This window comes from Myotis myotis, unplaced genomic scaffold, assembly GCF_014108235.1.
Source record: "Myotis myotis isolate mMyoMyo1 unplaced genomic scaffold, mMyoMyo1.p scaffold_m19_p_7, whole genome shotgun sequence".
Taxonomy (NCBI): Eukaryota; Metazoa; Chordata; class Mammalia; order Chiroptera; family Vespertilionidae; genus Myotis; species Myotis myotis.
Genome location: NW_023416379.1, coordinates 24,447,395 through 24,470,861, shown reverse-complemented (window position 1 = coordinate 24,470,861; position 23,467 = coordinate 24,447,395). Strand labels below are relative to the sequence as shown.

The window sequence follows — 23,467 nt, the reverse complement described above, 5'->3', positions numbered from 1 at the left end:
CTCATTGAAAGCAAGTCCCTAGGTTCAACTCACACTCAAGTGGAGAGGATTAGTCTCCACCATTTAAAGGGAGGATTGCCAAAGAATTTGTGCAGATATTTTTAAACCACCATATCTATGACGTCCCAAACTTCAGAAGCCTGGCTCTACATCAAACCTACTGAATCAGAATATGTGGGGGATCCAAGGACTCAAAAAGATACTAAGTTCTCCAGGTGACTCCTGTGCAGGATTGCCCGGTAAAATACAGAGTGGCCAGTTATCCTATTCCTGTGCTTCTGGAGTTTAAGGACCACTGGCTTAGCCCGTGTGTTTGACAGAAGTTAGAATTTGTTTTTTTCCAAGAAGATCCAGTGGATCTCATCTCTTCCCAGCTAACCAGATGTTATTTAGAAGTTTGAAATCACCTGGACCTAGGAATTCAGTATTTCTTGTTGAAAATTGTCTTTATTCAAAAGTTTTCTCCTTAACACTTAATTTGAAGATAATTTGAAGATTGAGGGTAGGAGCAAAGAAAGAATTGATGGCTCAAGACGAATAGGGTTGTTAGAGAATGGAGGAGTCCGGTGTTTGTTTGCATGCAAAGGAGAAGGGAAAGGCCAAAGAGAGTCTTGAGCTTAAGAAAAACCTGTGGGTGTGGAAGGAGAAATGTAAATCTTGGCAGGAGCATCTGGAATGCTCGGTGCCAAGAGCGCACTCCTCGCGGTGCCTCTGTGTGGGACTGCCTGCTGTGCTAGCTCTCTAGGTCATTTTCCTGAATCTGAATAAGGTCAGAGAACTTCTGCTCCCATCCTGCATCTTGGCATCAGGATTGACAGGGAGGACCGGGATGTGTAAGGTATAGGAGTGCCAGCTCCTCAAGTGGCCCTTAGCTCCTCCTGCCTCCCACCTGGACACAGCTCTGAGGAGACAAAAGGGACATCTTCATTGGGTCTTATCTTCCCGGCCTGAGTCTGGCTCGTGGCATGGATGCTGAGGATGGTCAGCTTTAGTCCTCTAGTAAAGAATAGTCACTAAAGAGAAGGATTTTTACATTTTAATCAAAGGCAAATGGAAGATCCCACCTTCTTTTTGCTCAGGGTATAACTTCCCACAAAACCTAATGTGAGGCTCTATGCTGAGTACACATTCGACATGACACATGTTCTTAACTGATTTAACTTGTATAAAAATTAGACTTGTTGAAAAGTGTCAGCTTTGTTGGATGTCTCACATACACATGCAGCTTTTTGTTATCTGTTGCTTGGTTACAGATAGAATACAGTGAAACCGTGAGAACACACAGCAATAAACATTCCCTTTTCTTTTATAATGATGAATTCTAGGTCTGGGGTATAGGGAATGCTAGTTTTTGTTTTGTTTTTTGGGTTTTGTTTCCAGTTGTTTTTCTCCTTGTATCTTTTTCTACAGTTGTTCCAGCCCCAGCTCCAGCCCCAGCCCCCACTCCAGCCTCCGTCCCAGCGACAGTCCCAGTACCATCATCAACTGTGACTGCCAGTGCTTCTCCTAAGACCTCGGCAGGCACCACCGACCCAGAAGAGGCCACAAGGCTGCTTGCTGAGAAGAGGCGGCTGGCCCGAGAGCAGAGAGAGAAGGAGGAAAGGGAAAAGAGGGAGAGGGAAGAGCTTGAAAGGTAAAGCAGTGGCATTGCTAAGTGATATAGGGACACCTTGATAACTTGGATTCAGTCTTCAGTTTGTGAGAGAAGAGGTGGCAGCAGTGAGAAAGGTGAACGGGACTATTTCCGACTTACTCTTACCTGGTGTTCCTGTAACTATTGATTTTTTAAAATCGCATTTTCTTATTATACTGACAATACAACAACATTAATGAAGAAAGATTTAAAGGAAAAAACCCACAATCTTCACCAGTTTTCAATAATTGTGTCGATTTTGAATAATCCTTTCTAGTCTCTGTGAATAGTGTGCAGTTAGTTATATTTTTTCATACATAAGTATATACACACATATATATTTACATACTTATAGCTACAGTAGAGATACAATTGTACAAGGCTGGGTTTGTTTGTTTACTTAACATATATCTAATCTCCATATTTCTTCATTACCTTTCTAATGATCATTTTAAAGCTGAATAGTAAAAGTTAATGTTTTCTTTTTTCCAGATAGAAGTCCTCTTAGAGGGTGGCTGGGAGAGATAGTTAGTGCCCGGTGATGGCCTGCCAGACAGTATTGCCAGGGACAGTTTGCTTAGTTGCTCTCCTTCTGGGGCTAATAAGGCTAATGTCAACATAATTGTTCTTCAAATAAGCAGAACTTCACCCTGGGAGGATGGGCTGTCTTGGAGCTTGGTCCCGACAGGATGTGCATAGGCCGTCTTCCTCCTGTCCTGTGACAGAACATCCTGACCTTTGTTTATTGACAAAGATTTGGGGGGAGAGGGGGACAAAGGAGCTCAAATAAGTTTCAGCCTTTAGAGGTAGTTAAATTGCAGATTCTTTTACAAAGCCAGCTCTTTCCCACATATACACTGTTGCATTTTGCCACAAGGCAACAGGAGACTGGGAAGATGAGGAGGAAGAGTAAGGTGGCTTCACAGTTTGTCTCTGAACAGCAGGGAATGCATCCCGTGGGGACTTTGCTGACTCTGAACCAAATGTCCAGGCAGTAGCCATACTCCGGAGCCCCTCTCTCCAAGGATTTCCCCTCACAAATCTTTGTTCTGTTCTTCTCTTTCTCCAGACAAAAGAGAGAGGAATTGGCCCAAAGGGTGGCTGAAGAGAGAAGTCGCCGGGAGGAAGAAGCCCGCCGGCTGGAAGCGGAGCAGGCCCGGGAGAGGGCCGAGCAGCTGCGGCGGCAGGCGGAGGAGCGCGAGCAGCGCGAGCGGGAGGAGGCGGAGCGTCTGCAGAAGCAGGTGGGGTCCCTGGGCGCCGGCTCGCAGCTCAGGGCTGCCCCTTGCCCCGATGGGCAGGGGTCATCCCCGATGAGCAGAGGAACACGGGCAGTGGATCGTTAGAATTGCTCTGAGTCTTGTGCGTGCTCTCATTTTCTGCACTTTGTCCACCTGCTCTCTTGCCTCCACCCTGGCGCCCCGAGAGATTGGGCAGCAGACCGAGCCAGCCTGTTTGTAAGAAGCACCTGCCCACTTCTTGTTTCTAGAAAGAAGAAGAAGCTCGTGTTCGTGAGGAAGCCGAGAAGGCCCGGCAGGAACGGGAGAAGCATTTCCAGAGAGAAGAGCAGGAGCGCCTGGAGAGAAAGAAGGTAGCGGAAGCCCGGGACTCTAAGGGCCCTGATTCCTTCTAGCCTGGAAGCCATCTAAAGATCTGGAGACTAGCTTATTGCCATCAGAAAACAAACGTGCTCTGCCCATTCCAGATAAACTAAAGTAACTCTCAATATTAAAAACCTCCTCCAGCCCGCCGGCGTGACTCAGTGGTTGAGCATCAACCTATGAACCAGGAGTCATGGTTGCAGGTTGTAGCTTGATCCCCAGTGGGGGGCATGCAGGAGGCAGCCGATCAATGCTTCTCTCTCATCGTTGATGTTTCTCTCTCTCCCTTCCTCTCTGAAATCAATAAAAATACAATAAACCTTTTTTTTAAAAAAATTTCCTCCAAAGAAATCACCATTTATAGTTCACCCTTCAAAAAGTTAGGTCCGATTCATATGGTTTAAGGCAGTTCTAACATTTTGGAATAACTCCAATTAAGACAAAGCAGGGAGCATTATATTTTTCAAAATAACAGGTGTGTTTTAATGACCTGCTATTTTCTTAGTAAGGGAAATGTGCCAGGCCAGCTTTCTTCCTATATCTGATCTGTTCCTTCAATTCTTCCTTTCTTATAGCGACTTGAGGAGATTATGAAAAGAACCAGGAGAACAGAAGCTACAGATAAGGTATTGAGATGGCCATTTTTAGCTCTTCTTAATGGCTTATTTTATTTTTCTTTACTTCACTTGTAACTTTAACATTAAAAAGTCTTTTTCCTTGTTTTCTTTGGTAGAAAACTGTTGATCAGAGAAATGGAGATATAGCCAAGGGAGCTCTCACTGGAGGAACAGGTATTTATTTCAAAAAACTCAATTCAAATATAGAATTTTTGAATTGACTTTCTAGAGGTCAAGATGGTCATTGGTTGATTAAAAAAAACAAAAAGATAAAAAGATATAATTGATCCACAGAAGCTCAGGTGTATGTCATCTAGTCTACACATTTTTCCCTGTGTAAAACTCGCTCTAGCATTTCTGGATGATGTTTTTTCACATTTGTTTATATACAAATGAAGTACTTAATATCTTAAATCATTTTAGTCTTCTATGTATCTGTGTGTGTGTGTGTGTGTGTGTGTGTGTGTATGTATAGATTTGTATATATCTATCTATATATATATATATACCTATATATGGCTATATAGGTAGATATATTATGTATATATGCGTACACACAAACTTTTTTCTTTGCATTTACAAAATTAAATTTCATTTAAATATACATATTTTTGACAAATTGTACTTATGCCAATTCTCAAAAAGGAATTTAAATAGCATTTCTTTTAGTTCTGACTTCAGGATAGAGTTAAAATTTTAAAAATCTGTTAAAGTTTCATTAGAAAGTTATTCATATGGTATAGACAGACAGATTAATTTCTTGGTGATTCTAAACCAGATTTGGTTCAAGTAAAAATAACCTTAGTGTTTTAGTACTCAGATTCAGTTAGTATTTACTAAATGCCCTTCCTGTGTCAGGTACATCCTGTATGCATTTGCTCATTGAATTTCCACTGCAGCCTTGTGAGGGAGAGGTGCTTTAGCTTGGCGTCAACAGCATTGTCAGAGACCTGCTATGCGCCAGGCCCAGTAGTAGGTGCTAGGTTTCAGTGTGACCAAGACAGGCAGGTCCCTACCTCCCAGGGGCACTCACATTGCATGACAGGCCAGGTTGCACAGCTGGAATCCAAGTCACCAGCTGCTAATTCTGTTCCCTCCATGATCCCACGTGGTTTTCATGATTATACATACGGGTAGTTGTAGGTAGCTCTTCATTCAAGTCTTCCTCCTTCCTCATCTGTAATATCAATATGAAAAGAAAGGGCCAGAGATACCTCAGTTTCTTTTTCTATTTGTCAAGATCAGAGTAAAGATCAAATGAAATTATTTATGTGAAAAAACATTCTCTGTCAGTTCTGGGGGTTTCCAAATGTAAAATATTTGTATTGTGGAATTAGGTTTTATTTCAATAGAAACTACCCAGTTACTCTGGTCATAATTGCTTTATAGTGGGGTTTTCATGCTCTGTTAAAGATGCCCTAATTGTATTTGTTTGGAGAGTAACCCTAGTGCAGTGATGTCAGAGGTGACATGCGAACTCATTTTTTTTGGTTGATTTTTCTTTGTTAAATGGCATTTAAATATATAAAATAAATATCAAAAATATAAATCTTTGTTTTACTATGGTTGCAAATATTAAAAAAATTCTATATGTGACACGGCACCAGAGTTAAGTTAAGGTTTTTCAAAATGCTGACATGCCGAGCTCAAAAGGTTCGCCATCACTGCCCTAGTGGTTACATATTTATACCACTGCATTTTTAGCAGGTGTCTTCGAGAATGTTGTACTCGATAGGCTGTAAGTAGGCATAGCACCCAGTGAGCCATCAGAATGAGGGTACCAGGATGTAAATTGCACCAGCTCAGGATTATTTGAGGGCTGATGCTATAGTGTGTGCATGGCCTGGCTCTCTATTGTTAATTGTTGATCTTTCCCCTCCCTGCTGTACCTTTATCAATTCTTTCAGTATTCTTTATACCTCAATCCGAGAATGAACAAAAGGCAAGAAGGAAGGTTAAACTTGTCAGTTGTTATATCTTTATTCATCAATACTCATAAAAAATTGGTTTGAGTTAATACCACTAAAAAGAGGCCTAGATTATCTAGCTAACTAGTATTTCTCCTCTCTTGGTCCCACATCTGGTTGAGGGCTGAGTGGTGTTACCAGTGCTCCAAAGAGAATTCTAGGGTGGGCGGGCAGGCAGGTGAGTTTACAGACCCATCCGAAGTCTTCTCTGAAGCTGCCTATTACCAGCTTTGCAAATGTTGGCAGCTTTTAAAGTTAGCAATCACTTCTTTCCTTCAGTATTCAGACTCTTTGTACCTCTGACAGTGTTATTGAATTTGTGCCAGGCTGTTGAAATAACACTTCTTTAGAATTATCTCAGCTATTCTCTCACATCAAACTAAAACCATCAACTGCCACAAATTTCCCTGCAACTCTGACCTCTATGAAGGTTTACCAGATGTTCAGTAACCCTGTCCCCAATTTTAGAGTCAGTCGTCAATATTGCTGGCTTACGCTGGACTCTGACATTGAGCATTGAATAACAAGGTGGCACAGTCAGGTAATGTTCATGAAATCCCTAACATTCTAAGTGTGAGTAGAACCAAACTGAGTTTTAAAACATATTTTTTATCATCTTAGGTATTTCACGGTCCTTTGTTACAAATCCTTCAGTAAAGATGTTCAGCGACAGTCTAATCAAGTCAGCTTACTGCAATCGTCAAATCGTCATCAATTGCTTTGCTTTCAGTATTACATACCTTTTGCCCAGAGTCAATTTAGTGCAAGCAAAAGTAATAACACTGGTTTTCACACTTACAATGTGCCAGAAACCATTCTGAGTACTTTGCATGTGTTAATACATTTACTTCTCACAGTAGCCTATGAGGTAGGCACTATCCGTGAGGAAACTGAGGCAGAGAGTTTGTCATTTGCGCAACATCACACAGCTGATAACGAGCAGAGCCAGTACCAAAGTCAGGCATTCTAGCTCCTGGGGTGAGGGTTTGACAGTAGGGTACGAATAACCCTTTCTTCCATCTTCTTTGCCACGTCCAGCAGTCTCTGCACTTCCCGGTATGATGAACTCTCCAGGAAATGGAGACCCAGCAGCCAGCCCACATATGGTTACCTCACACCAATCAAAAGTGACTGTGGAAAGGTGAGTCAAGCAATTGGGGCCTTTTTAACTGATATGCATTAGGACAGACACTACTGTTTTCAACCCCCACCCAGCCCCACCAGAATTTCCTGGGCCTGATGGGATTTCAGAGTTTTAACATTAGGATTTATTTTTATTTAGGTTCATTAATTTTTGGTTGAGTTAGTAATTCTGTGAGAAAGGGAAAATATTTAAAAAAAAATTTTTTTGCATCTTTGAATATGATAGGGTTTTGTGTGACTATTAAAGAAAATTACAAGGAATAATTTACTTTTCTCTGTTTATATTTAACATGATCTAGACCATATGCACACCCTGTAATGGTATATAACAACTTTATTTTTACTATAATATTTAATGAGTCAGTGTTTGTTCCATAGTAAAATTAATTTCTATACCAGTAATTCTTATGTTATGTTAGTAGTAGCGGGGTTTATTGAAGATTCAAACAGTTGCTAACAGTTAAGAAAGGAGCATGTGTTGAAAGATTGCCTTTCTCTTTCCTTGCATTTATATCGACAACATCGTAAGAGCACACTCAAAACTGAAAAATGGGAGCAGTCATAGTTGTAGCTAATAACATAATCATGGAGAACTTGAGAAATACCTGTAATAATGTTCAAATGTTCAGCTATGACTTATTTTCATTTTCAGAATTTAATTATTTAATGAGTCTACCAGTTTCTAATGCCAGAATCTCTGCTACCATCAGAAAATTGACAGTCCTCAAGTTAATTTTTTAAAATCTAAAAATGCACACTACACATTTTATGGCATGATTGACAGCAATGAAAAGATGTCATCCGAAGATGTCCACAAATCATATCTATTAACATCTTTCTGTGACAGTGAAATATTTGTTATTTTGTCCACTATAACACCAAAGATAATGATTTTCCTGAGAGAGATCTTAATGATAAGCTTTCAATTATGTTGAGTAAATTTATTGTCATAATTACCTAACATGGAGGTTAAATGGTATTTTATTCTTTTAGTTACAGATCATTCTTCAAATAAAATATTTGTTCCCAACTGTTGTAATTTATGTTCATTGATTTCAGAGATTCTTAGAAAGGAATAAAAAGCATCACAGAGTGAACACCATCATTGTGATAAAGAATAGGCTCATTTAAGCCACTGTGTAACCTAAGTTAGTTGATACATTAACTGACTCTCTTCAAAGGTAAAATCACCAAGTTACTAATCATTATATAAGAACCTGAAACATAAATTTACTATGTAAAATGATCCTATTTAATAAAGAGGGAATATGCTAATTGACTTCCCACCCTCAAAGATGGCTGCGCCCACAGCCACAAGATGGCAGAGCCCAGTCCCCTTAGCCCAGCCAGGCTGCTCCACACACCTGCCTCTGGAGCCCCCCAGTCCCCTGAGCCCCCCAGCCGCCCAGGGCCAGCCGAGGCTTGCGCTGCCAGCAGTGGCAGCAGCAGAGGTGTGATGGGGCATTGCCTTCCCCTGATCGCCAGGTTGCCTCCCGTCCCTGTGGGCTCCCGGACTGTAAGAGGGAGCAGGCCAGGCTAAGGGAACCCCCCTCCAGTGCATGAATTTTCATGCACCGGGCCTCTAGTATAGATAATAAAATTCTTTTCTTTTAGCCTCCTCCACACACAATTTATAATTTAAGCACACAGCACTGTGCACCTACTGGTGTCATGCATCTTTACCCAAGTAATAAATTGTCCTTTGTCATGCATGTAAGATGATCCCTATCAAACAACCAGGAGAAATACAAGCGTATACTTTTTCTATTCTTTTACCTAACAATACAGGCAGATCCAGATTAGTATCCAAATATAAACATTAGGATATAATACAAGAATCACCTTAACAAATTTAATCCTTTGGTTCCAGTGTGTCTCCCCTTTAAAGAAAAAAAGAAACTATCCAAGAGTTACTTTATTTTTACAAATATAAATTTAGGCTTAAAATTTTGATAGCTATTATTTATCTGGAAAGCCAGAACAACAAATCACAAATTGAAGTTAAAAATAACACTGCTTAGCCCTGGCCAGTGTGGTTCAGTTGGTTGAAGCATTGTCCCATGCACTGAAATGTTGCTGGTTCAATTCCTGGTAAGGGCACATGTCTAGGTTGTGGGTTCGATCCCCAGTGGGGGAGCATGGGAGAGGCAACCGATAGATGTTTCTCTCATACATCGATCTTTCTCTTTTCTTTTCTCCCTTTTCCTCTTTACAAAAAGTAAAACATTTTCTAGGGTGAGGATTAAAAATAAAATAACACTGCTTAGACCAAGAACATTCAAATTCAACAAGTCATTTATTGTGAAGAATGCTATTTTTCTGGAATTAAGTCAACCTTATACATGTGGTACTGATCAAACCCTTTTGCTTTGGGGATGCTTATGCTACCGAGACTTGCTGATGATTCATTTTACCCATTGCGTTTCTCTATTTAATCTGCTGTAAAACCTCAGATCTCCTCAGATAGTGTGCCATGATGGCACTTGACTTTTTTACCTGGCACTAACACAATGTTTGTTTATCCAGTGAACCTAGTTCATTGGTCCTTAGCCCTTGTCACATAAGCTGACACCACCTCTTATCAGTATACTCTGAGTACAAATGCAAAATGGAGCACTATGCGCTAACACTCAGCTTTGTGTCAGTCAGCCCTATTTATCATCATACTATTCTTCTATTGATTTAAAAAATTATCAGTAAAAACAAATTTGTAAAAATTCATAGAGATTTGGATGTCACTTAGAAAAACATCACCCATTACTGAATGACCCTGGCCTGTAGGGAATTCTTACTGTGCTCTCTAAGTTTATTCTCCATTGTTTGGGACACAAACTTTGTGATATGTAGACTAAGAAACTCTGCTTCCCTTCATTATTTTTAAATTTATCTTCCTTAAATTTATCCATATCAATCTTGAAAAAGCTATATTTTCACTTTGCATCACCTCTTGTATTAACAAATACATCAAAAGAAGTGCACAAACACGTGCTTATTTATGCTTCTAAGGCGCGGCGTCCAGAAGACACACAGTACACTGACTGGGTGTAGCTGCGCTGTGACATTGTAGAAAAATGCTCTTGTGTTGTATCTGGTATCCCATCTTTCTGCGCCTCACATTTGATGCTTTCACCATCAAAACAAGGACTCAGTGTCACCAGGAAACAGTTTACAGTGATTCCAAGATCTGTTACTTTCATTGTGACTGACAGCCCACCATCTTTTAAGGATGGTTCATCGCAGAGTTTGTTAAACTCACTGCTTTTACCTTGCCTGTGTTGAATGATTTTCCCTCCTATCCTCAAGGGGTTATTCTTATGACTAGCATTTCCCAGAATAAACTTTATTTGCATACTTACATTTTTCAGCCTGCACACCTTCTAGATCAGGGGTGGGCAAACTTTTTGACTCGAGGGCCACAATGGGTTCTTAAACTGGACCGGAGGGCCGGAACAAAAGCATGGATGGAGTGTTTGTGTGAACTAATATAAATTCAAAGTAAACATCATTACATAAAAGGGTACGGTCTTTTTTTTTTTTTTAGTTTTATTCATTTCAAAGGGGCCGGATCTGGCCCGCGGGCCGTAGTTTGCCCACGGCTGTTCTAGATTATTATTAAACCAGTCTTAGCACCGATCCTCAGGCTCTCTGCCACTCATACTCTTCCATCTAGAGAAGGACCTGCTCATACCTCCCTCTAATACCCTTTCCTAAGGCAGTTTCCTATTCATGGGTACACATTCGCTTTGTTTCAGTGGGGACCCTCATTTTTAAACAGTTTTGCATCTGAAAATCCGTTAAACACTTTAAAATTACAAGTAAGTCACATCTATTATGTTCTTTTTTTATTCCCAATTTCAAGGTAACCTTGAAATCACTCATCAGAGTCGTAGTTTTTCACTTCAGTGCATTATGTTTAATGAAGCATTCCATAATCCTGATAATGATTCAACATATGTATGAAATACCCTACTGTACACCATGAATTAAATCACAAATTGGAGATTCCCAGGACCCCTTCCAAACACCTTGATGTCAATACTCTGGGGAATCCACCATGACAAATGCTGTCAGCATTGTGGTCCGGTTTGTTTTCACTAGAAAATTCCACTCCTTAGAATGAATCCCTTTAGTTCAGACTGGGAGAAGTTTTGCTTTTCCTAATGTCTCCTGTACCTAATACATTGCTTTGCTTTCTCTCCAAGAAAAAATAAACGAATGCTGTAAACTAGGTTACACTCGCCATACCCACCCCCAGAGATGTGGTAATGTCCTCCTAAGGTTGCTTTTGTAGCTGGGAGGAGCAGCAGTTTCTGGAGCAGAGAAACTCCCTGAACCCTACTCCTGACCTTGAGGGTCCTGAGTCACAAGGCTAGCCTCTGAGGTTTCTTTGGCTCTCAGCTTTTGGTGTGCAATCCTTTTAAAGCCTGAAGACCATAATCCTTGCCTGACAGGCTCCCCACTAATAATAGGTAGAATTGAAGAAGATTGGTGTTATCAAAATTCTGGCCAGCTTTCAAAGAAATATGTAAACCTGAGCAAGGATGATTCTTCTCCAGCCCTTTTTGGTTCTTGAGAGAGTGTTTGTAGAGGGAAGTGCCCATTGAGGGAGGAGTGTTTTCTTGTGAATAGGAAACTTGCTTTAGAACAGGAAACAAAGGATAAATGTGTAAACACAAGGGGTGAGGCAGGAAATTTCTTCAAATTTCTCAGATCATTCTGATAGATTCTTCCACGCCCAGCTGAGAATCTCTGTTCTAGAAGCCAAAAACTCATGGGTGTAACAGGCCACTGTCTTACCATCCTAATACCCCAGAAGACATTGTATGCTGTTCTTAGCCCTAGAGGGGCTATCTCTTCAATCGAATGTTTCTTCTCTCAAGTAAGGGATTTGTAGTAATTTTTGTGTTTGACCTAATGGTTTTCCTCCAAATCTTAGGAGTTTATCTTTGTATTTAGGGTTTTGGGTTTTTTGCCTAATTAAAAAGTAACATAGCCCTGACCGGTTTGGCTCAGTGGATAGAGCATCGGCCTTCGGACTAAAAGGTCCCAGGTTCGATTCCGGTCAAGGGCATGTACCTTGGTTGCGGGCACATCCCCAGTGGGAGGTGTGCAGGAGGCAGCTGATCGATGTTTCTAACTCTCTATCCCTCTCCCTTCCTCTCTGTAAAAAATCAATAAAATATGCTTTAAAAAAAAGTAACATACCCAAGCCCCTATCATTCAAACAGAAAGAGATTTATCACTTTTTAAATTATTTGTTATAACATCATAATAAACATTAAGAAAAAATAAGGCCCTAGCTACAATTAGCCTTATGGACTATCAGATTGCTGCCATGGTCCCAGCCCTCTTTTCTGGATTTTGGACTGAACAAGCGAAGTACACAGGCTTCAAGAGCCTTGCATTCAGCTCCAACCTCCAGAGTGGACAAAGAAGGGGAATTCAAAAGCTGGTGCTCTTATTCTGAGAGTACACCCAGGTTCATAATCCCAGTGATTTCCGTTTCAGTGTTACAGTTTCTGCAGGTCAGTGTCCTCTGAACATTTAATAATTGCTTACCCAAAACATATGGTGCAATTATTCCTCTAATTGTGGACAAGTAAGCATGGGTGGGGTGGCCAGGTAGCAGTGGGAGGGGGAAATGAAATCAGCTGTTGACACAAGTCTGGGGTTGGCGTTGCCATTGCAGCTTGTTAGCACATGCCTCCTACAAGGGCAAGGCAGTTGAGATGGCCAAGGAATGAGGGCTTTGCAGATGCATTTCCCTGCTTTATCTTGTGCCAAAACTTCTTAACATTTCTTTGGGATGAGAATCAGGACTGTTTCCCTGGTTACAGAAAGCCCATTGGTACTGGGAAAAAGTAGGAGGATGGGTGTGACAGCCCAAGCACTTGGAAGGGCAGGTGTTAAGCATGTGTGCGAGTGTGTGCATGCATGTGCGTGCTCATGCAGACTACTATGATGCCAAACCTCCTCTCCCCTCCTTGGTGAAATGCCAGAAAAGCACCATCATGCTCTGAGTCTGTGTAACATTTTTATGTTTTTCTTTCATAGCTCTTTTAGAAATAATTTTTCCAAGTACCTTGTAGTGCCTTGTGACATACTTAGGACAGGCATCTTAATTGTTTTTCTAGAAGAAAAGGTTTGATACTTTTATGCACCAAAATACAGGATGGGACAAAGGTAGGTTTGTGAGTATGCAAAACAAAGTTTATTCTTGTGTTATTATTTATTAATTATTGTATTCTTTTTCATATGAACAATTGTAAACCTACTTTTGCCCCATCCTGTATTCAAATCAGAAATGCTTTAGAATGTGTTCCACAGAAATCAGTTTTTCTCATTGATTAAGGAAAGCAAATATTTCCCTAATGGGGCGGGGTGGCGGGGAAGCAAAGACTCCTCAAAAACAGCAATGTAAAGATTGAATGTACATTAGCTTTCTTTTATCATTTGGGGAGGAGATGGAAAAAGACGAAATGACTGGCTAAAGTTAAAGCATTTGGCATTGCTGACACTAGAGACTGATTTTCTGGTCTCTGGACTGTCTCTTCCCATAGACCTCTTTCTATAACTAAATATTTCACTTATCAGTATGTATGAGAAGTTAAAACCTTTACGATTTTTGCTTTATATTTTTAAGTTTTTCATTTTCCATTTGGAAATTCAAAGTCTAGAATATTGTCTGTCAGATATGGTCACTTTTGACACATGAGTTGAGCCCAGAGCAAATACGAAGCTTGAAAATATATGTCTATTGCTGCAGTCAGATAAAGTGAACAATGAAATTAACCTAGCATCCATTTGCTGCACAGGCATGGTTTAACTGCATTGTAAAGCTTAACAATGAGCATATAACATAATGAACTGCCCATTTGTTTATGGAGCTTGTGAAGAGGGTAAAAAATCTAAGAGAAATTGTAGGTAGAAAATTAAGTATTTGATGGCCAGTTAAGGTACCTCAAAAAATAAATCCAAAAATGTAACCATGAATTAATCAATAAGAATCAAGGTGGAGTCAGAGAAAGATTTAAGTGACAAAGATGAGAAGGTTGGTCTTCAACAATTTACCTATAAAATTATATATCTGTTTTAGGAAGTTGGAATAGCCAGGAAGAGCTAGAATTTGAATAGTCAGGGAGTGTAAAGAATGCATAATGAGCCCTAGGGTTTGGCTCAATGGATAGAGCGTTGCCTGCAGACTGAAGGGTCCAGGGTTCAATTCTGGTCAAGGGCACATTCCTGGGTTGCAGACTTGATCCCCAGTAGAGGGCATACAGGAGGCAGCCAATCAGTGATTCTCTCTCATCATCGATGTTTCTATCTCTCCCTCTCCCTTCCTCTCTAAAATCAGAAAAATTATATATTTTTTAAAAAGAATGCATAATGAGAAAAGCACAGGACCAGAGATCAAGAGGTCATGCATACAGTCTGGACTGTCTATCTGTAGTTGTGTGACTTTGTGCAGATCATCCCTCTGACCCCCAAACTCTAATAATCCTCTTGTCTTTGAAGTGAAGATCCTAATAAGGGCTGTTCTTTATCAGACAGAGTAATGTGGAAATTCAAACATTGATTTGTTCCACTTATTGATTCATTCATTGGTTGATTCAGATTTTTTTAAAAATAAGAATTTAATATACAAATATGTAAGAATTCACCATTTTTGTTAGTAATGATGCAGTCTAACATTTTGACTGTAAAATTATTTGTTATAAAACAATATTTGGTTGTTCTAAAAATGTGTTTTTGTTTTAACATGAGTCCAATTTAATTTTGATTTTTTAAATTTCCCAGTACTCCCAATTTGGAAAAACAGCCAAATGAAAATGGAGTCTCTCTCGAGAATGAAAATTTTGAAGAAATCATAAACTTACCTATTGGATCTAAGCCATCCAGATTAGATGTCGCCAACAGTGAGAACCCAGAGATTCCTTTGAATCCAATTTTGGCCTTTGAGGATGAAGGGACGCTTGGGTCCCTGCCTCAGGTGGATGGTGTTCAAACACAACAGACTGCAGGTAAGCTTGCCTCGGATTCCCTTCAGTAATCATCAAATCTATGTGACAGCCAAGAGGGCATGGACCTTCTTCAGTGTGATTGTGGCACACTTTGTCCTTTAATGGTCCAAATAAGCCACAGGGACAAGATTTTGCAGGGATCATAGAAATTGAATTTTGAGTTGCATTGGGCAATTTCTAGGGCCCCTTCTAGTCTCCCATTCTGTGTGGAAATTCAGTATGCAACACCCTTTGTTCAGCAAGGTTCAGATAAAGGCAAACACTTAATGCCTGACCGTAACTTGAGGACCATTGGGCTAGTTCTGTCCACTAGAGAAACTAGTTGGTTTTTATTCCATCTTTCTCAGATTTTCAGATATTTGAAGATTGCCATCATGTTCTCCCATCATTTTTCTCTTGTTTGGGTTAAGCAACCTGGATCATACACTATTGTCTTTTCACATGTAAGAAGATAGTTACGATTTAGGTAATGGGACCATATTCTGAACTGGGAGCACAAGAATCTTCCATTCCTTGTTAAGTGACTGTAGCTGTAGTTAAAACTGTCTCTGGGACTCACATTTGATCTGAAGTCTTTGTACAAGAACAATAGCTTTACAGGACCCAAAGAAATAAGGAGTACCTCAAAAGTTACCAATTTAGTGGTCATGGCAACTCAACAGCATGGCCCCATAAATCTTAAAGACAAGTAGGATAAATGCAGCTCCATCTTTTATCAAATCTCTTTGAATTCTATCAACTTCTCTTCCCAGCAGATCACTTTCATCTATTGACCAGCATCTCTTTATTATACTACTGGAGGCCCAATGCATGAAATTCATGCAAAGGTCTTGGCTCTTGCAGCCCCTCACAGCCCCTCACAGCCCCGGCTTCAATCAGAAGGTCATCCAGAAGGATGTGCGGAAAGTCATTCAGCTATTAGGTCTAATTAGCATATTAGCTCTTTATTATATAGGATTATGAACTGAGCTGGCCAAATTCAGCATGTTTAGATGGAGTTCCTAAGGAATTATATGTGGTCAAATTGTTTTTCTTTTACATTCCATCGGTGAACTTATAACAAATTTTCCACTTTAAATTGTTGAAAAAGCCCATGTTGAACCAAGTCTTTTTTGCTTCTCTGTTGTACTGACCTTGGGAGTATAACTTAACTTTAGTGATCCACTTTTCTAGACTATAAAAGGGAACTGTAAGGTCCATCCCAGGTTTGACTTTCTGATTGTTAAGCCTCTGGGAACTGTCTGGTTACTTGCATGTTGGTGGAAACACTGCTGGTGCAGCTTCATAGAGAAGGCAGGAACATCTGAGATGACTTTCTGCTTCACTGGCCAGGCCTTAAATCCCCTTTTGATTTATCTGTCATTCGTTCTCACTGTGCCCACCCTTCCAGACCTTCTCTAGGAAAGTAATCCAATGTCTGTGATCTTAAGTGATGTAAGGTCTTTTGGGGTCATGACTATTTATTGACAGACATTGATTTAATCTCCAACATATGTTTGTAGATGGAAGCATCAGGTACCAAGGATACAAAGACATTTGTAAATCCTTAACCTCAAAGAAAGCCTAATTTGATGTAAAGGACATGTGTTTTCCTATTAGTGGTAGAATTTACTTAAATATGTGATTGTGGACCCTGATGAAATTGCCTATTCTTAAAGCATGGTAAAGTTTTAGAAATGTAAGATATAATTACTAGAGTATTCTTTAAATGAGATTTTAAATAAGTATATTAACCTGTTCTTTTTTCTGTCTCCTAATATAGAAGTTATATGAGTGTTTCTTCTGAAGAACCAAAGCTGAAATTTAATAAGAATTTCTACAATTAAAGAAATTCCTTCTATGCTGTAAAGGAGCATCCCCCATCCTCCAGTGTTCTAAAGATTTCTGACCATCATTTTGCAAAGACTTTATTAAAACCAGCTAAAGACAACAAACTGGATAGCTTTTCTAATAATTTTCGCCAATAGAAAAAAAGAAATGCTCCTTGTTCTTCCGTACTTTAAAATGGCTTTTTCCAGAGAGCTCCTTTTAGCAAATCAAGTTGTTGTTGTTTTTATTCTATGTAAAAGAAATGGGCTGACTTGGCATGACTTTCCACATAGATATTTTGATGTTTAAAAGCTAGCAGGTAAAATTGGCACAAAAAATTTACCTTTTACAATACAATACTTGAAAAACAAGTACCTCTTTGCTCTACAAGTAGAGGGAGTAGGAGAGGTGTTTAAATTAAGCCTGTTTATTTAAATAATATTGCAAAGAGCTCTATCTGTAGAGACAAATTATAGGCAGATTACCAGGTTCTTGTTAATGCAACTTGTACATGGACGTTCTGCAAACCCAGCAGTCACATTTTTGCATCTCTTTTTCCAAAGGCATACTAAACATTTTTTAAATGTGAAGGGGGGAAAAAAACCATTATTTTTTCAGAGCAAGAAAATAATTTACTGTCCTCTTAAATACTGTATTTATAAAGTTTTTCCAGAAAAATTAATCAAATAAATTAGAGTAATCTGACAACAGTGCAGATTTGATTTATTAGATTCATTCCTTATGTTACCATGAGAGAATGTTACTGATGATTCAGGGTTATTTCCAAAGTCTGTGTATTGCTGCTGTCCCCAGTGATAGTGGGACTTGTCTTTGCCTTACCTGATGACAAATTATGTTGAGGGGGTGGGGGGATAAAGGCTTACTATTTCTTTAAATAAAAAAAGAATTTGGTTTTGCTCGTTTAAGAGCAATGAAAAAATGATGGGATGTTGACTGTGTTTGGCACACAGGACACTGCAGGACACCGTTATGAATGTCCTTCTGCGTGGCATCCATCAGCTTTCACTTTTCATTCTTCACTTTTGCTGCTGAGCTTAGCTGTACAAACTTGCACTTTCACTTACTAATATAAATTCCATTTTATTTTACCATTTGAGAGGCTACGAATAACTAAATATTGAAGAAGAGTGAACACATGTGTTTATGTGGAATGTATAAAAAAGTAAACTTCTACCACTGTAGTGTATTGGTTTTTATTCAAAGAGAGGTTGGTTAATCTAGATTGAATGAGAGACTATTCATATATTGGACTATTTCCTTAAAATCCAAGCATATCGTCTTTAGTAATACAGTAGCTGTAATTTGTTAAAACGTTAATTTGGGGGTTTTCCCTATACCCAATTGTCCATGTACACATAATCACATTAAAAAGATCTGTTCAACAAAGTGGTTTTATTTGTTTAAATTGACCCAGCATGAAACACCAAATGTGTTTGACATAGTTTTACTTTTAGGTTTCTCATATAATTTCACTCAGGTTGATTCTTGAGTTTTCAAATTGCCCTTCATTTGTCCTCAATGACATTTTCTCAGCTTCTTATGAACAGGTGTATAGAATAGATTTATTTAAAATTAGAGCAATAGTTCTATTTGGTTCTTTTTTAAAATTTATATTTTTAAATTTGAGCAATCATTAGCAAACTGAAAGCTTTCTAAGTAATCAAGTTTTAATTAGAAGTGGTATAAAATTGCTAACTCTGTCTTAAGAATGACACTGCCAAAGGATGACCTTGACCTGAATGGCTGAATTGCTTTCTGTCCAGCTCTTGAAGGTCAGTTAAGAGTTCTCACAGAGGTCTGTGGTAGGCACTACATTAAGGCTAGTGCTCAAGGATCAAATATGGCCCTCTCCATGGAATAGGCTGGATGGACTTTTAGTTCCCCTCCACCTCATTGCAGTCTAGGCCAATTTAATAACCGATCACAGAATCATTTGATAGATTAATTGCCAGATTTTACTGGATGGTAAGGCTATATGTCCCTTGCATAACCTGGTTATGCAATAAAAGCAAAACAGTTCTTTCACATGAACAAATATTAGCAAGCAAGGCCACAAAGCTTGGTGAAGATTCTCTTCTCATAATCACACAGTCACCTTGACTGCAGGATTTACAGTGAAGCAGAAGCAGTGATATTCTGAAGGCCGGATTAAGAAACCTAAATGGATCAGCAATAATCTTAAATGTGTGGGGTTCAGGGAAGGTGGCAGAGGGGCAAACAGCTCTAGACTCAAGGAACTAATCAAAAGTCATGAGCTTGCAGGATCTGTCACATTCTTATACCCCATTTCATGCATTTTTGTCTCTCAAAGTCTAGGCAATCACTTATCTTTCAAGTTCCTCTCATTAATGAAAAATTATTAACATCCTTTATGCTTATTAACACTGGTGTAGATTTAGGTGACCGTATTTAAAGCATCCACCTAACCACCAGATTGGGGTCCTTCAAATGCTATCTGGCCTGCTCCCAGGGTGAGATTAAAGTTCAATTATACGTGCACACAAAGTTTATATTAAAGCATTTTAAAATAAATTGTATATTAAAAGAAATTTAAAAGGCACCAATAAATCTACCTTTTGCAATAAAAAAAAAATGATGAAAAGTATTTGATTATTGGCCTTCATCTATACCAGTGATGGCGAACCTTTTGAGCTCGGTGTGTCAGCATTTTGAAAAACCCTAACTTAACTCTGGTGCCGTGTCACATATAGAAATTTTTTGATATTTGCAACCATAGTAAAAACAAAGACATATTTTTGATATTTATTTTATATATTTAAATGCCATTTAACAAAGAAAAATCAACCAAAAAAATGAGTTTGCGTGTCACCTCTGACACGCGTGTCATAGGTTTGCCATCACTGATCTATACTGTGCATAGAACATTAAAAAGCAACATTTTATATTGTTTTCCTCCACAAGGATTTTTTTAAAATATGTTTTTATTTATTTCAGAGAGAGGAAGGAAGAGGAAGAGAGAGATAGAAACATCATTGATAGGAGAGAATCATTGATCCACTGCCTCCTGCACGCCCCACACTAGGGATTGAGCCCACAACCCAGACATGTGCCCTGACCGAGAATCGAACCATGACCACCTGGTTCATAGGTTGATGCTCAACCACTGAGCCATACCAGCCAGGGGAAAAAGCAACTTTTAAAAATGTCCTCACTGCCAAGAAGCATCATGCCCACTCCTCATGCTGTTATTACTCATCAACACCTAAAACCTCTCAGAAATGCTCTGGGTTGTCATTTTCTCACAGTGGCACTTCATTGGTTTGGAGGAGGAGCTCTAAAGGCCAAGAAGAGGATGAGAAGAGGGCCTGCCTGTGAACAGAGGGGCAATTTAAAATCTGCTACCAGTAAAATACTGTGTTCATAACTATTTCCTCGATGACTTGTTATGTTGGTAGGTTTTATTACAATTTTAGAAGTTAAAAGTAATTTTAGTAGTTAGTGCCAAGATTGGTTATGCACAAAAGAAAAAAAAAATGGTTAAATGCTGTTTTAAAACGTACACATAAAATATTAGGACTGACAATCACTTTTGAGCTACTGTGTCTCAAATGCCTTGCAGAAGACTAAAGGAGAGTGTTAGAAGACAGGGCAAATGAGGGAAGCAATAGAAGGATGGTGAAGGGCCAGCGTCTGGTGTTAGACTCAGGTTTGGACACCAGGTCTGACACCTGTGAGCTGTCTGAGGCCTGGTGAGTTACCTGTGCTCTCCGGGTCTCAGTTTCTTCATCTGTACATGGGAGAATATTGCCCATCTCATGGGGTTGTCATAGTCATTATAAAAGTTGAATTAAATGAGAAGTGTACATTTCTAACACATAGTAATTATTCAATAACTGTTAAATTTTTTTCTTCCATTTGAGGGCCTCTGGCAAGGCCAGCGGGACACTGTTGCAGAGGTGGGAATTCACCATTGTTTTTCAATAGTGGCCTTAAGTTCCTCTTAAAAACAAATATGTTATCCATTCTAGGTATTTTACAGAGCAAGCTAAACAGATGTGATCTCATTTCTCTAGAACAGTATTACAATTTTAGAGTTTCTAATAATTTTTTAGTGTTACCATATTACTGTTTAAATTCCTAATCATTCCTTCCTCCATCCTTCCCAAAGTGTTCTTTCCAAAAATAATTATAGTGACTTTATATTTTTATGTGTTGGGAGGCACTTCTTGACATCCACTGACAGAATGAGAATTATCTTGTTGGCCGCAGGGATGACTATAAATGTTTCTGCAGAAGTCACAATGGCCAGCCCTCAGGAAGTGCTGTAGGAAGGCTGGATGGCACGGCAAGAAGCTTCTGAAGCAGTTGCTGAGAGGAGAGTTAAGCAAATCATGTTCAGACTGTATCTAACGATTCCTCCTTTCTAAAGGATATCTGAGTTGTCTGACCAACAGATATCAGAGAAAAGGGGGATTAGGAAGGCAAGAGTTTGGAGTTCCTTATTGGCTTTAGGGTCAGGAAGGACATCCTTTGGTAGGTTCTATTGCTCACACTGGAGTCACCCTCCCCCCTCAGAATGGCTAGCAGAACCTGCCTCTTTGCTCACAGTGGCACCTGCCCGAGGCTGTTGATGTTGCCAACTGGTACAACCTCTGGCTGGAAAGTCAGTGTCCCAGACTTTCGGATGTTTGCATTTAATTGGGGGAGGGTTGGGAACGGTAAATGGGGAACCAACATCGATTGACATCATCTTGCAAGGTAAGAACAGCAAAAATAAGTAAAATTACTCTCAAGGCCACTCTCAGTGGCCCATTCCCCAGGCCGTACATCTACGTTGACATGTCAGGAACTGGGTAAGGGCACAGTGTCCTGGTACATCTTTCCCTCGCTGGAGTAAGCTCCTGTCCCTGTGGTGGCTGGCTGGATAACACTCCATTACCTGACCTCCATTCCCTGAGAGGCGTTCCCTTTACTAGCCAGATCAACTACTTGTTCTCAGATCCTTGCTATAGTGTTGGCTTCCTGGGAAACTGGAACTAAGGTTATTATGCTAAGGTCTATTAGCATAACTTTATAAACAAGTAACATTTTATCCCCTAAAAAGTAAGAATACAGCTCTTGTTCTTGAATAAATGAATAAATTCAACTTGGAAAACTCAATCGAGTGTTCTCATTCTCATTTCATCACACATATACACCAGTCAGTGACAAATATTTGCAGCATAAAATTCAGTGCTTACCAGATATAAATTAACAATAGTGAACATGTTTTAACTTCTGGGTGGATGTAGGGCTGTGATCATCTGTGATCACCCAAGTGTTTCCATCATTATTTTAGTCTTTATCTTCAGGCCAGTGGTTCCCAGTGTTGAATTCTGTTTTCTCACCTGTGTACTGATGTCCCAGATCCTTTGTACTGAGATCACTACATTTTTTTAAAACCCTACTCCTCTTCACAGTCCTTAAAATCTCTCATGGTGTGATCATTCCTAATCCCCCAGGCATCGTCTCTGTGCTGCTTCTGCTGGGTTCTGGGAGAGCTGGAGTATTGAGTTTGTAGCATTTTCTGAAAGAAAGAATCAAAAGGAAAAAAAAATCAGACAACCTTTCTAATAATATGTTAAACTCAGAAAATTATTAACATTAAAAAAAAATTGCTACTGCTACTTATATAAAATGCTAGTCAGGGAGGGATATACTAGTATTTTTTTCAGATGTTTTTATAGGGATCAAGTAGAACTGGTATGGAAATATGAATGGCTAATGAAATAAATGCTGTATTTTGTAAAGAAAATAAAGGCAAAAAAAAGTCAGACACTAAGAAAACTGGTAAGGACAGATATTAATCAATAATACACTATTACAATGAGGAAAAGAGGTGATTTGGTATCTTTAAAGGGAATTAGGAGGGAAGGGGCTGAGCAGGGACTCAATAGAGTCAGGGATGTGAAAATTAGACAATGTTGGAAAAGTATGATCCATGTGAACCCCATCAGGGTTTGTTAACTGGCTCGTCAAAGTTAGGCTTCTGCCCTTCCACAGAGCTTTATTTCTGTGGAATTAAACTCTTAGTTTCCAACTTCCTCTTTCCCTTCATCCCACCAAGGAAGAAGTCCAGCTGTGCCTTTAGTAGGGGTAAGATCAAAGCCATTGACAAGTTTTTGTTCCATGTGGGAGCATAGTCCAATCCAGCATCAGGCTAGCTTAGTCTGTGTTCCCAGCTGCAGTCCATCAGTCCACTGCATGTGGTGTCTGCATGGCCATGTGCCATGCAGCTATTAGGAACACCAGCAAATGCAAGGAAGCAGGAGGAAAACCAGAGGGAAGGAGAGCCACAAGAGCCAAAAGTGCCAAGAGAGACCAAACTCCTTTGTCTGAGGGATAATGTATTCCCAAATTTTCACAGGCTTGCATTGCCTCTAACCCCTCTAGTCAGTGATCCCTGTTCCCAGGTTTGACTGGCAGCAAGCAATTTCCCTATGCCACCCCAACTCACTGCACATGTGCCCTTTTCCCCTTTGTTGGACCCCTTCCCCCAGTGGTCTGCAGGGAATGGACCAGTGGTCCCCTGGGGAGTGTAAAGTTGCAGCTTCCTGGTGAAGCTACCCAAGTAGCCATATGCACAATGTCTGCCTTCCTTTTCCTCCTTTCCTATTTTTAATAACTAACTAAGGATATATATATATATATATATATA

The 23,467-nt window shown here is 39.6% G+C and overlaps 1 protein-coding gene across 12 annotated transcripts in view; it reads left to right on the top strand.

Annotated features, from left to right (window-relative positions):
- Positions 1-18,195, top strand: part of MAP7 (microtubule associated protein 7) — a 140,257-nt gene extending 122,062 nt beyond the window's left edge. For 7 of the 12 annotated variants that reach the window (XM_036316023.1, XM_036316027.1, XM_036316026.1 and 4 more), the window contains 8 exons: positions 1,411-1,633; positions 2,703-2,874; positions 3,120-3,221; positions 3,807-3,857; positions 3,965-4,022; positions 6,854-6,956; positions 14,756-14,979; positions 16,742-18,195. In XM_036316023.1, coding sequence (XP_036171916.1) covers positions 1,411-1,633; positions 2,703-2,874; positions 3,120-3,221; positions 3,807-3,857; positions 3,965-4,022; positions 6,854-6,956; positions 14,756-14,979; positions 16,742-16,752 — 944 coding nt within the window. In that variant the 3' untranslated portion in view covers positions 16,753-18,195. Of the gene's footprint in view, positions 1-1,410; positions 1,634-2,702; positions 2,875-3,119; positions 3,222-3,806; positions 3,858-3,964; positions 4,023-6,853; positions 6,957-7,610; positions 7,989-8,017; positions 8,140-14,755; positions 14,980-16,741 lie in introns of those variants that run through there. The other 5 variants (XR_004968683.1, XR_004968682.1, XM_036316021.1 and 2 more) reach the window with 5 other exon arrangements.
- The last annotated feature ends 5,272 nt before the right edge of the window (positions 18,196-23,467 follow it).